General features: G+C 44.8%; 1 protein-coding gene across 1 annotated transcript in view; it reads left to right on the forward strand.

Annotated features, from left to right (window-relative positions):
• The window catches only part of LOC310780137 (Y+L amino acid transporter 2-like), a 28,465-nt gene continuing 13,554 nt past the window's right edge, over window positions 1–14,911 (forward strand). The window contains exons 1-2 of the mRNA XM_083640691.1: window positions 1–598; window positions 14,228–14,353. Coding sequence (XP_083496817.1) covers window positions 103–598; window positions 14,228–14,353 — 622 coding nt within the window. The 5' untranslated portion in view covers window positions 1–102. The remainder of the gene's footprint in view (window positions 599–14,227; window positions 14,354–14,911) is intronic.

Below are 14,911 nucleotides of genomic sequence, written 5' to 3' on the forward strand. Positions count from 1 at the left end.
CTTGAGTGACTGAAATTGCATCCAATCAGCAGCTTCTCATAGAGGTATATCCCCAATCCCCCCGCCCCCTTTAATCGACCAGCCGCCAACACACACCCAACGATGGCGTCCTACAGCCCCGCCCCCACCACGCAAGAGGCGACCAACAGCGGGCCGCCGTCCGTCAAGTCCGAAGACTCGGGGGAATCCATGAAGCTGAAGCAGGAGATCTCCCTGCTGAACGGCGTGTGTCTGATCGTGGGCAACATGATCGGCTCGGGCATCTTCGTCTCGCCCAAGGGCGTGCTGATCCACAGCGCCTCCTACGGCCTGTCGCTGGTGGTGTGGACCGTCGGCGGGATCTTCTCCGTGTTCGGCGCCCTGTGCTACGCCGAGCTGGGCACCACCATCACCAAGTCGGGGGCCTCCTACGCCTACATCCTGGAGGCCTTCGGGGGCTTCCTGGCCTTCATCCGCCTGTGGACGTCGCTGCTGATCATCGAGCCGACCAGCCAGGCCGTCATCGCCATCACCTTCTCCAACTACATGGTGCAGCCCATCTTCCCCACCTGTATAGCGCCGTACCTGGCCAACAGGCTGCTGGCGGCCGCCTGTATATGTAAGTACGTGTTTGAGGGGTGTCTGTGTGTGAGAGGAAGGAGAGAGAGGACAGAGAGAGACCCTCACACTTCCTTGTACAGCAGGGCGGGGGGGGGGGTGAGCCTAGCCACACACATCTAGGTGCGGTGCAAAAGTTGTGGAATAACGGACGCTCTCTCATGGTCTGGTCAGAGTTTGATTCCAAATTGATTATGAACACAAATCATATTTATGCTGCCTCTTGCACGCTACTTCCGATTCACACAAGCAGAGGAAAGGAGTGTGCAGGAACACCACTTACAGCTCTCTAATGAATGAGCCTTCCTCCAGGGATTCATTGTTTGGAGCAAGTCTCCAGATAAGATCATCTGGCACGGACACACCAGACCTCTCTGCACGTAGACTTTGTGTTCCCACACAGCAGCATCCTTCATACTGCTAAAAGTCTATACTCTATATTATGTTGAAATGCTTTTCATAAAATGTTTTTTTTTTAATAAACAGAAACATAGGGCTATAGGCATATAGGATATGAAAACATCAAATAAAACATAACATGACAGCAAAACTAATATTGCCTACTTGGTCAAAACATCACGGCACCCGACTTTTCCATCTCGCATCAAACACACATAGTCACTTATAGAAAACATGAGAATCACCAAAATTGGAGAGTGAGTGTGTGTGTGTGTGTGTGAGAGAGAGAGAGGGGGGGGGGGAGTGTGTGTGTGTGTGTGAGTGAGAGAGAGAGAGAGAGAGGGGGGGGGGGGTGTGTGTGTGTGTGTGCGTGTGTGTGTGAGTGAGAGAGAGAGAGAGAGAGAGAGAGAGTGGGGGAGAGAGAGAGAGAGTGTGTGTGTGTGTGTGTGTGAGACAGAGAGAAAGAGTGTGTGTGAGAGAGTGAGTGTGTGAGAGAGAGAGGGGGAGAGAGAGAGAGAGAGAGAGAGAGTGGGGGGTGGGCAGAGAGAGAGATGAGTGTGAATGTAATATAGATCAGTGGGTCTCAAACCTTTTCACGTCAAGGACCCCTAAACTGACCCCCGTTAGACCACGGACCCCCATTTAATAAGATTTTGCTGTGGACCCCCCTGGAACCATCTCAAGGACCCCTTGAGGGTCCCCGGACCTCACTTTGAGAACCACTGATATAGATACGTAGATAAATAGATAGATAGATAGATAGATAGATAGATAGATAGATAGATAGATAGATAGAGAGAGAGATAGATAGATAGATAGATAGATAGATAGATAGATAGATAGATAGATAGATCGACCGATAGACTGAGAGTGAGTAAGTGAGTGAGTGAGTGAGCTATATAGAGAGAGATGATGAAGACGTCTTCCACAGCTGCAGAGGTTTGCATGTAAGACAGAGACAGCACGTGAGCTGTATGGGCTTCACGTCGGTCTGTGTGTTTCACAGAGAGAAGTGAAAAGCAATGAAAGGCATGTCAGCATGTCAGCAGCCGAATCCCACACAGAGAAAAAGAGGAACCGACCGAGGGATGTCAAGAGTCAGACGTCCGCACGTGTTTCCTGCGCCGAGCAGGGAGAGTCAGGGAAGATCATGCCAGCTCAGCCCATCTCAGAGGAGCACTGATTTAGAAGAGCCGGCGTGGCGTCTTGCACATGTCCGCTGGAGTCACAGCTTTTTGAGCTATGAGGGGTGAGTCATGCCCTATGAAGGGTGAGTCATGCCCGTGAAAGACAGCCTTACCCTTTTGTCTGTGGTTGGAACCCAGATTGCTCAGGCAACTAACAGCACCCAGAAAGAGCATCGCTGACAAACACACTTTAATCAAAGTAATAAGAAAGCAGCAGCAAATTCGCAAAACAACGCAACCCCAGGCAACCGAGCCCAACTGTGGAGCGCAGCGGTGACTGAAATGCCAGCACTCAGGCAACCAGAGACACCGAGACAACAACCCCCCTCCCAAGGCTGAGAGCTTGTTAACGAGCTGGCCAGCAATATCTCAAAGAAACTCACAGATAAGCGCTGACATTTAAGGATCCGAATCAAATCACCGTGCTAGTTAGTAATAAATATTACTCATTTATCAACCCACCCACACCCATCTAATAGGCATGTGCGCACAAGTGCATGATAAGCAGTGTTGTGCAGGGCTGACTGTGCTGATAGCTCAAAGGTAAAGTCCTAAGACTCTGACCTGACTCGGACGACCAACGGTGCAACCGACAGTTCAGCATAGCAGCAAACCCTTCAAAGCTACCAAGATGCTAAACAAGCTAAACATGGTTCCTGCCAGCTGGGCTCGTAAAGAGAAACTCTCCTCCTCTCCGTTTGCCCTCTCCATTCGAGGAAACCGATCGTCCCCATTTACACCTGGTTTTTAATCAGAATCAGAATCACTTTTATTGCCACAGTATGCAAGATGACGTACGAGGAATTTGTCTTGGTGTCATTATGCAGCGTAGCGCTCATGTCAATATTCAGAGATAAAGAAATAGGAAAAACAACAAAAAGACAATGCATAAATGTGACCTGAATCAGGATAAGTTAATCTGGATGTTATCTGGAGACGGAAAAACACACGTTCATGCAAGGTGTAAACACGTCGTGATCAGAATGTGATCAGATCTTCCTGACCACATCTGGAGGTAGTCTGGCTCACATTGTGTTCAGGGTCTCTTTCGCCCCATTTACACCTGGTTTTTAAATGCGACCATTATCCAGACAACTTATTCCAGGGGTTTTCAAAGTCTGAGACTGTGGGCCTCCCACAAGACAAAGCTTGGGAAAAGGAGCCCCCCCCCCCTCGCTCATTTCCTGGATGCCTATGCGATCAATATGTTCTTTGATCCCATAGACACTATCGACAGTCAACGATTGATCCAGGATAGGCTGATATTGCTGTTTGACATACTTCAGACCACACAGATAAAAAAGGTCTGTCTGAAGCCATTTATGTTGTTTCCGACTCTGGGGAAAACGGTCAAATTCCCCCAAACTACTGTATCTCTGAACTATCTCTTTAACCAAATCACACACATTTAGGCTATTCTATGAGATCTCCTTTTAATAACTAATGTAGCCTAATATTTTTCACTGAGCCTCCCCTGAAACTGCTTGGAGCCCCCCTGGGAAGGCCCGGCTCGCACTTTGAAAACCTCTGACTTATCCGGATACAGGTCCCATTTAAAAACCAGGTGAAAAATGGGGTGTTGTGTACCTGCAGGGAGAAACTTAACCCCATTTACACCTGGTTTTTAAATGTCACCTGTATCCGGATACGTAACCCCCATAAGTAACCAGGAAGAGGGCGTCGCCCTGCTCGGGGAAAATAACCAGGAAGTGCCGGTGTCGCTTCGCGCATGTGATCGTAGTCTGTCACGAAGTCGGAAAGACGGAGAAAATTCTGCTGCCTGAGTTTCCGAGCTATGACAACACTGATGACCTTAGTGATTACTGGACACATGAGTTAACCGTGAATTAAGGTTTAGTCGCTTATTAAACATGAGCTAACCCTTAATTAATGTGCCCTCGTTGTAAAGAGTCACCTGAAGAAGAAACCATTTGACCTGACATCTGGACCGTATTTGGAGATTCCAGCGCCAGCCTCCAAAAACCTGATCTCCCACCTCCCACCCTTCTAACCTTCCACTGTCAACACGGCGCGCCTCCACTTCTGTGTGGCGAGGAGCTTCTCCTCCGTCACCCTCCGTCCAGGACGTTCTGCTCTGCTTGTGTTTGCACGGGCCGGGCCGCCAGCGGGGGAGCAGACTTGTTATGCTCCTCTCTACCTGTCGGGCGTAGAGGAAGACCATGGTGTTATGAGTCTTTACTGAGAACTCTGTGCTGTTATGGTGGTCGACGTGTGGGGCGCGCTGATGGAAGCCTGTTTTGGTCTCTTCGTTGAATGTCTGCGTGATGTGGAGGTTAGCGCGAGGTGATAACACGGGCGTATTAGTCTTTGAGCAGGCAGTGATATGAACTCGAGTGTTGATATGAGGATAACACTAATGTAGATAAAATAGGACCACTCCGCTCGTTTGCAGGGGAGTTTGTTGAATCAGTGCTTAAATAGTCTCTTAAAACAGACTGTCTTATCTACATCCGGTGGATGCAGCTATATACAGTCTGTACTTCGTGGGGGAGAATCATGCACCAAACGGAAGAGGAAGTTGAAAGGCGGGACTTCCGCTCATTCGTCCAATCAGAATTTAACATTAGCTAACTAGCTGTATACTGCTGTAGCTATCGTTAGCTAACGCTGATTAGTAAGACGAACGATAAGCTCAGTAACGTTAGCAACTTACCTCATCACTTTCGTTTAACTCTGGAATAAGTACACTTCTTGCACGAGGTTCCTCCAAGCCGCGGATACATCGTTTACGTCTATCAGGGTCTTCTTTCACCGGTTTCGTCGGCGTAGCTTCCATGGTAATTCTAAAGCACTGCTAGCATTAGCAACCTGCATCGGTTTAAGTTTCCGGGGGGAACATATTTTTCGTGGACACGCGTGTCGTGATTGGTCAGATTCCGTCGAACTTCCTTCCGGTCTGAAGGTTTTTTTCACTACTTCCTTGTGCATGTTCTGGGGGTCTAACGTACAGACGGTATGGCGAGAGCATTTGAAAATTGCGGAAGCCAACTCGTCTGTTCTAAGAGACTAGTGCTTAAACCACTTGTAGAGTCATCAGAAAATAGAGAGAAAGATTTACTGAATGCTTTTCTTTCCAGTCATAATTAAGATATATGGATATAAAGCAGCAAGTTTAAAGTGATAATACAGAAGATTTTCATCTAAATAAATGTCTGTTAAGTCACTATCTATCTGATAGTGACTTAACACAATGGTGATTGAGCCTAAGACCCATTGATGGAAGCCTTTGCATTCTCAGTATTGCAGCATTTATGAACTGGGTGCCTGTGGTGACACAGGGTGGGCGGAGCTAACACAATAGACTCACTCTGTAGGTTACTGTAGGTTCACAGGGTGGGCGGAGCTAACACAATAGACTCACTCTGTAGGTTACTGTAGTTTCACAGGGTGGGCGGAGCTAACACAATAAGACTCACTCTGTAGGTTACTGTAGGTTCACAGGGTGGGCGGAGCTAACACAATAGACTCACTCTGTAGGTTACTGTAGGTTCACAGGGTGGGCGGAGCTAACACAATAAGACTCACTCTGTAGGTTACTGTAGGTTCACAGGGTGGGCGGAGCTAACACAATAAGACTCACTCTGTAGGTTACTGTAGGTTCACAGGGTGGGCGGAGCTAACACAACAGACTCACTCTGTAGGTTACTGTAGGTTCACAGGGTGGGCGGAGCTAACACAACAGACTCACTCTGGTAGGTTACTGTAGGTTCACAGGGTGGGCGGAGCTAACACAATAGATTCACTCTGTAGGTTACTGTAGGTTCACAGGGTGGGCGGAGCTAACACAATAGATTCACTCTGTAGGTTACTGTAGGTTCACAGGGTGGGCGGAGCTAACACAACAGACTCACTCTGTAGGTTACTGTAGGTTCACAGGGTGGGCGGAGCTAACACAATAGATTCACTCTGTAGGTTACTGTAGGTTCACAGGGTGGGCGGAGCTAACACAATAGATTCACTCTGTAGGTTACTGTAGGTTCACAGGGTGGGCGGAGCTAACACAACAGACTCACTCTGTAGGTTACTGTAGGTTCACAGGGTGGGCGGAGCTAACACAACAGACTCACTCTGTAGGTTACTGTAGGTTCACAGGGTGGGCGGAGCTAACACAATAGACTCACTCTGTAGGTTACTGTAGGTTCACAGGGTGGGTGGAGCTAACACAACAGACTCACTCTGTAGGTTACTGTAGGTTCCTGACAACTCTTGTGTGAAGTAGGATAACGCGACTGTCTCTGCTAGCATTACGGGTGGTTACTACGGCCGAACAAACTGAGTAATGTCACATAATAACAGTTTGGATCTCACCTGCAATTACTGCTCATGGCCAATAGGTGTTTTGTCAGAGACAAGAAAAGTGAAATCTTCCGTATTATCACTAAGTTATATCGGCACTTGAAGGGCACTGGATGGCTCAAAATACAGACATCCTGTGAGTGTGCTCCTATCTCCATATTTATGAACCTGCATGGAACACGTGCTGATAAGAGATAAGAGAAGTCACAGAGACCAGCTGGAAAACATGTTTTCTCTGCATCAAGAAACAAGTAGTGGGTCGGTCTGACTTGTCAGTCCGTTTGTCCTGTCAGTCGTTCAGGCAGTGTGTCAGTGGTTCTGTCAGTCGTTCAGGCTGTGTGTCAGTGGTTCTGTCAGTCGTTCAGGCTGTGTGTCAGTGGTCGTGTCAGTCATTCAGGCAGCAGTGTGTCAGTGGTTCTGTCAGTCGTTCAGGCAGTGTGTTAGTGGTCGTGTCAGTCATTCAGGCAGTGTGTCAGTGGTTGTGTGAGTCATTCAGGCAGTGTGTCAGTGGTTCTGTCAGTCGTTCAGGCAGTGTCAGTGGTTGTGTCAGTCGTTCAGGCAGTGTGTCAGTGGTTGTATCAGTCGTTCAGGCAGTGTGTCAGTGGTTGTGTCAGTCGTTCAGGCAGTGTGTCAGTGGTTGTATCAGTCGTTCAGGCAGTGTGTCAGTGGTCGTGTCAGTCGTTCAGGCAGTGTGTCAGTGGTTCTGTCAGTCGTTCAGGCAGTGTGTCAGTGGTTGTGTCAGTCATTCAGGCAGTGTGTCAGTGGCCGTGTCAGTCATTCAGGCAGTGTGTCAGTGGTTGTGTCAGTCGTTCAGGCAGTGTGTCAGTGGTTGTGTCAGTCGTTCAGGCAGTGTGTCAGTGGTTGTGTCAGTCGTTCAGGCAGTGTGTCAGTGGTCGTGTCAGTCGTTCAGGCAGTGTGTCAGTGGTTGTGTCAGTCGTTCTGGCAGTGTGTCAGTGGTTGTGTCAGTCATTCAGGCAGTGTGTCAGTGGTTGTGTCAGTCGTTCAGGCCGTGGGCTGGGATGCAGAAATGCAAAATCAGTGTCTCCGTTACACTTCCACATTTTCTCTCACTTCCGCTACCTACCTGTGTGTGTGTGTGTGTGTGTGTGTGTGTGTGTGTGTACGTACGTGTGTGTGTGTGTGTGTGTGAGTGTAAGTGTGTGTGTGTGTGTGTGTGTGTGTGAGTGTGAGTGTGTGTGTGTGTGTGCTTGTGTAAGTGTGTGTGTGTGTGTGTGTGTGTGTGTGTGTGTGTGTGTGTGTGTGTAAGTGTGCGTGTGTAAGTGTGTGTGTGTGTGTGTGTGTGTGTAGGCTTGTATGTGCTGCACTCAGCTGTTTCCCCCGTCTGAAAAACAACAGGCCAGTCTGCTTGAGTCAGCAGCAGCGTTTCCTTAAATCTGGCCACACTGAATATACTGAGCTCATGTCACCACTCATATTGTTGACACTTTTTTTTTTTGAACGAGTGAGCTTGGATGTGTGTGTGTGTGTGTGTGTGTGTGTGTGTGTGTGCGTGTGTGTGTGTGTGTGTGTGTGTGTGTGTGTGTGTGTGTGTGCGTGTGTGCGCGTGTGTGTGTGTGCCACTGTTGTAGTCAAGTCACTCTATAGTGAGTCCGTGTCGAGTCTCGATTCCCCAGTGTCCGAGTCAAAGTCAAAGTCCGAGTCACCAAAGAAGAGTCCGAGTCCAGAGTTACTGAACATCCACATGGAGGTGGAACACGCGTGTCTGCCCGCGCACAAAACTGAATAATGTCACGGTATTAATATAGCTATCAATATATGCCAAATGATTAGGGACTATTACAAAAAACAAACAAACAAACAAACATGAAAGTACTACAACACTGACGCGTGCATATGAAAGTACTACAACACTGACGTGTGCATATGAAAGTACTACAACACTGACGTGTGTATATGAAAGTATTACAACACTGACGCGTGCATATGAAAGTACTACAACACTGACGTGTGTATATGAAAGTACTACAACACTGACGCGTGCATATGAAAGTATTACAACACTGACGCGTGCATATGAAAGTACTACAACACTGACGTGTGCATATGAAAGTACTACAACACTGACGTGTGTATATGAAAGTATTACAACACTGACGCGTGCATATGAAAGTACTACAACACTGACGTGTGCATATGAAAGTACTACAACACTGACATGTGTATATGAAAGTACTACAACACTGACGTGTGCATATGAAAGTACTACAACACTGACGTGTGTATATGAAAGTATTACAACACTGACGCGTGCATATGAAAGTATTACAACACTGACGTGTGCATATGAAAGTACTACAACACTGACGTGTGTATATGAAAGTATTACAACACTGACGCGTGCATATGAAAGTGTGTATTACAACACTGACGCGTGCATATGAAAGTACTACAACACTGACGTGTGTATATGAAAGTACTACAACACTGACGTGTGCATATGAAAGTACTACAACACTGACGCGTGCATATGAAAGTACTACAACACTGACGTGTGCATATGAAAGTACTACAACACTGACGTGTGTATATGAAAGTATTACAACACTGACGCGTGCATATGAAAGTATTACAACACTGACGTGTGCATATGAAAGTACTACAACACTGACGTGTGTATATGAAAGTACTACAACACTGACGTGTGCATATGAAAGTACTACAACACTGACGCGTGCATATGAAAGTACTACAACACTGACGTGTGCATATGAAAGTACTACAACACTGACGTGTGTATATGAAAGTATTACAACACTGACGCGTGCATATGAAAGTATTACAACACTGACGTGTGCATATGAAAGTATTACAACACTGACGTGTGTATATGAAAGTACTACAACACTGACACGTGCATATGAAAGTATTACAACACTGACGTGTGCATATGAAAGTATTACAACACTGACGTGTGTATATGAAAGTACTACAACACTGACGTGTGCATATGAAAGTATTACAACACTGACGTGTGCATATGAAAGTATTACAACACTGACGTGTGTATATGAAAGTACTACAACACTGACACGTGCATATGAAAGTATTACAACACTGACGCGTGCATATGAAAGTACTACAACACTGGCACGTGCATATGAAAGTACTACAACACTGACGTGTGCATATGAAAGTACTACAACACTGACGTGTGCATATGAAAGTACTACAACACTGACGTGTGCATATGAAAGTACTACAACACTGACGTGTGCATATGAAAGTACTACAACACTGACGTGTGCATATGAAAGTACTACAACACTGACCCGTGCATATGAAAGTACTACAACACTGACGTGTGCATATGAAAGTACTACAACACTGACGTGTGTATATGAAAGTACTACAACACTGACGTGTGTATATGAAAGTACTACAACACTGACGTGTGCATATGAAAGTGTGTACTACAACACTGACGCGTGCATATGAAAGTACTACAACACTGACGTGTGTATATGAAAGTGTGTACTACAACACTGACGTGTGCATATGAAAGTACTACAACACTGACATGTGTATATGAAAGTACTACAACACTGGCACGTGCATATGAAAGTACTACAACACTGACGTGTGCATATGAAAGTACTACAACACTGACGTGTGCATATGAAAGTACTACAACACTGACGCGTGCATATGAAAGTACTACAACACTGACGCGTGCATATGAAAGTACTACAACACTGACGCGTGCATATGAAAGTACTACAACACTGACGTGTGCATATGAAAGTACTACAACACTGACGTGTGCATATGAAAGTACTACAACACTGACGCGTGCATATGAAAGTACTACAACACTGACGTGTGCATATGAAAGTACTACAACACTGACGTGTGCATATGAAAGTACTACAACACTGACGCGTGCATATGAAAGTACTACAACACTGACGTGTGCATATGAAAGTACTACAACACTGACCCGTGCATATGAAAGTACTACAACACTGACGTGTGCATATGAAAGTACTACAACACTGACGTGTGTATATGAAAGTACTACAACACTGACGTGTGTATATGAAAGTACTACAACACTGACGCGTGCATATGAAAGTACTACAACACTGACGTGTGTATATGAAAGTACTACAACACTGACGTGTGCATATGAAAGTACTACAACACTGACACGTGCATATGAAAGTACTACAACACTGACGCGTGTATATGAAAGTACTACAACACTGACGCGTGCATATGAAAGTACTACAACACTGACGTGTGTATATGAAAGTACTACAACACTGACACGTGCATATGAAAGTATTACAACACTGACGCGTGCATATGAAAGTACTACAACACTGGCACGTGCATATGAAAGTACTACAACACTGACGTGTGTATATGAAAGTACTACAACACTGACGTGTGCATATGAAAGTATTACAACACTGACGTGTGCATATGAAAGTATTACAACACTGACGTGTGTATATGAAAGTACTACAACACTGACACGTGCATATGAAAGTATTACAACACTGACGCGTGCATATGAAAGTACTACAACACTGGCACGTGCATATGAAAGTACTACAACACTGACGTGTGCATATGAAAGTACTACAACACTGACGTGTGCATATGAAAGTACTACAACACTGACGTGTGCATATGAAAGTACTACAACACTGACGTGTGCATATGAAAGTACTACAACACTGACGTGTGCATATGAAAGTACTACAACACTGACCCGTGCATATGAAAGTACTACAACACTGACGTGTGCATATGAAAGTACTACAACACTGACGTGTGTATATGAAAGTACTACAACACTGACGTGTGTATATGAAAGTACTACAACACTGACGTGTGCATATGAAAGTGTGTACTACAACACTGACGCGTGCATATGAAAGTACTACAACACTGACGTGTGTATATGAAAGTGTGTACTACAACACTGACGTGTGCATATGAAAGTACTACAACACTGACATGTGTATATGAAAGTACTACAACACTGGCACGTGCATATGAAAGTACTACAACACTGACGTGTGCATATGAAAGTACTACAACACTGACGTGTGCATATGAAAGTACTACAACACTGACGCGTGCATATGAAAGTACTACAACACTGACGCGTGCATATGAAAGTACTACAACACTGACGCGTGCATATGAAAGTACTACAACACTGACGTGTGCATATGAAAGTACTACAACACTGACGTGTGCATATGAAAGTACTACAACACTGACGCGTGCATATGAAAGTACTACAACACTGACGTGTGCATATGAAAGTACTACAACACTGACGTGTGCATATGAAAGTACTACAACACTGACGCGTGCATATGAAAGTACTACAACACTGACGTGTGCATATGAAAGTACTACAACACTGACCCGTGCATATGAAAGTACTACAACACTGACGTGTGCATATGAAAGTACTACAACACTGACGTGTGTATATGAAAGTACTACAACACTGACGTGTGTATATGAAAGTACTACAACACTGACGCGTGCATATGAAAGTACTACAACACTGACGTGTGTATATGAAAGTACTACAACACTGACGTGTGCATATGAAAGTACTACAACACTGACACGTGCATATGAAAGTACTACAACACTGACGCGTGTATATGAAAGTACTACAACACTGACGCGTGCATATGAAAGTACTACAACACTGACGTGTGTATATGAAAGTACTACAACACTGACACGTGCATATGAAAGTACTACAACACTGACGCGTGCATATGAAAGTACTACAACACTGACGCGTGCATATGAAAGTACTACAACACTGACGCGTGCATATGAAAGTACTACAACACTGACACGTGCATATGAAAGTACTACAACACTGACGCGTGCATATGAAAGTACTACAACACTGACCTGTGTATATGAAAGTACTACAACACTGACGTGTGTATATGAAAGTACTACAACACTGACGTGTGCATATGAAAGTGTGTACTACAACACTGACGCGTGCATATGAAAGTACTACAACACTGACGTGTGTATATGAAAGTGTGTACTACAACACTGACGTGTGCATATGAAAGTACTACAACACTGACATGTGTATATGAAAGTACTACAACACTGGCACGTGCATATGAAAGTACTACAACACTGACGTGTGCATATGAAAGTACTACAACACTGACGTGTGCATATGAAAGTACTACAACACTGACGCGTGCATATGAAAGTACTACAACACTGACGCGTGCATATGAAAGTACTACAACACTGACGTGTGCATATGAAAGTACTACAACACTGACGTGTGCATATGAAAGTACTACAACACTGACGTGTGCATATGAAAGTGTGTATTACAACACCGACGCGTGTATATGAAAGTACTACAACACTGACGCGTGCATATGAAAGTACTACAACACTGACGTGTGCATATGAAAGTACTACAACACTGACGTGTGCATATGAAAGTACTACAACACTGACGTGTGCATATGAAAGTACTACAACACTGACGTGTGCATATGAAAGTGTGTATTACAACACCGACGCGTGTATATGAAAGTACTACAACACTGACGCGTGCATATGAAAGTACTACAACACTGACGCGTGCATATGAAAGTACTACAACACTGACGCGTGCATATGAAAGTACTACAACACTGACGCGTGCATATGAAAGTACTACAACACTGACGTGTGCATATGAAAGTACTACAACACTGACGTGTGCATATGAAAGTACTACAACACTGACGTGTGCATATGAAAGTGTGTATTACAACACCGACGCGTGTATATGAAAGTACTACAACACTGACGCGTGCATATGAAAGTACTACAACACTGACGCGTGCATATGAAAGTACTACAACACTGACGTGTGCATATGAAAGTACTACAACACTGACGTGTGCATATGAAAGTACTACAACACTGACGTGTGCATATGAAAGTACTACAACACTGACGCGTGCATATGAAAGTACTACAACACTGACGTGTGCATATGAAAGTACTACAACACTGACACGTGCATATGAAAGTACTACAACACTGACGTGTGCATATGAAAGTACTACAACACTGACGTGTGCATATGAAAGTACTACAACACTGACGTGTGCATATGAAAGTGTGTATTACAACACCGACGCGTGCATATGAAAGTACTACAACACTGACGCGTGCATATGAAAGTACTACAACACTGACGTGTGCATATGAAAGTGTGTATTACAACACTGACGCGTGCATATGAAAGTACTACAACACTGACGTGTGCATATGAAAGTGTGTATTACAACACTGACACGTGCATATGAAAGTACTACAACACTGACGTGTGCATATGAAAGTACTACAACACTGACGTGTGCATATGAAAGTACTACAACACTGACGTGTGCATATGAAAGTGTGTATTACAACACCGACGCGTGCATATGAAAGTACTACAACACTGACGCGTGCATATGAAAGTACTACAACACTGACGCGTGCATATGAAAGTGTGTATTACAACACTGACGCGTGCATATGAAAGTACTACAACACTGACGTGTGCATATGAAAGTGTGTATTACAACACTGGCGCGTGCATATGAAATATGAAAGTGTGTATTACAACACTGGCGCGTGCATATGAAATATGAAAGTGCGTATTCTAGATATCGGAGAGTCTGTGTGAACTTACTGTGGTTCTTCTTCAGGTTTGCTGACCTTTGTGAACTGTGCCTATGTGAAGTGGGGCACCAGGGTCCAGGACTTCTTCACCTACGCCAAAGTCATCGCCCTCATCGCCGTCATCATCACGGGCCTGGTGAAGATCGGAGAAGGTACTGATGTCGTCTCTGGATCTGTCTTTCATCTGAAATCCCCCCCGATCCCTCAACTCTGCCAGATGAACTTGTCATCTCTCACACATTCCCTAAACGTGAAAACTGATTTTGAACAGTATTCATTAATACACAGGACAAGATGTTACTATCTCTTGTGGGAAAATCTGAGGTAAAACACAGTTAGAAACCCAATCCAGATTAAGAACAAGCTAACAAACAAGCTAACAGCAAGCTAACAAGCTAACAGACATACAAATCACCAGTTACCTACCCTAGCCAACAACAGTATGAAGCATGTCATTGGGGTTTTCAAGTGGGCACCTTCCTGAAACCAAAACTTAATTTTTGTTTTTTCCTGCGGGCAGGAAAAAACATAACACATAATAAGCACATAATAAGCACATAAGCACATAATAAGCATGAAAGAAATTTGTTATTTTTGAAGGATAGGAACTAAAATTCACATTTGGCAACCACATTATAAAAACCATGGGTTATGTCCCAGCTTTATTTTAACGTGCACTAGCTATGTTTTTAAATATTTCACAAGGAAAC

Source organism: Poromitra crassiceps (genome assembly GCF_964638095.1).
Source record: "Poromitra crassiceps genome assembly, chromosome: 7".
In the NCBI taxonomy this organism is placed as follows: domain Eukaryota; kingdom Metazoa; phylum Chordata; class Actinopteri; order Beryciformes; family Melamphaidae; genus Poromitra; species Poromitra crassiceps.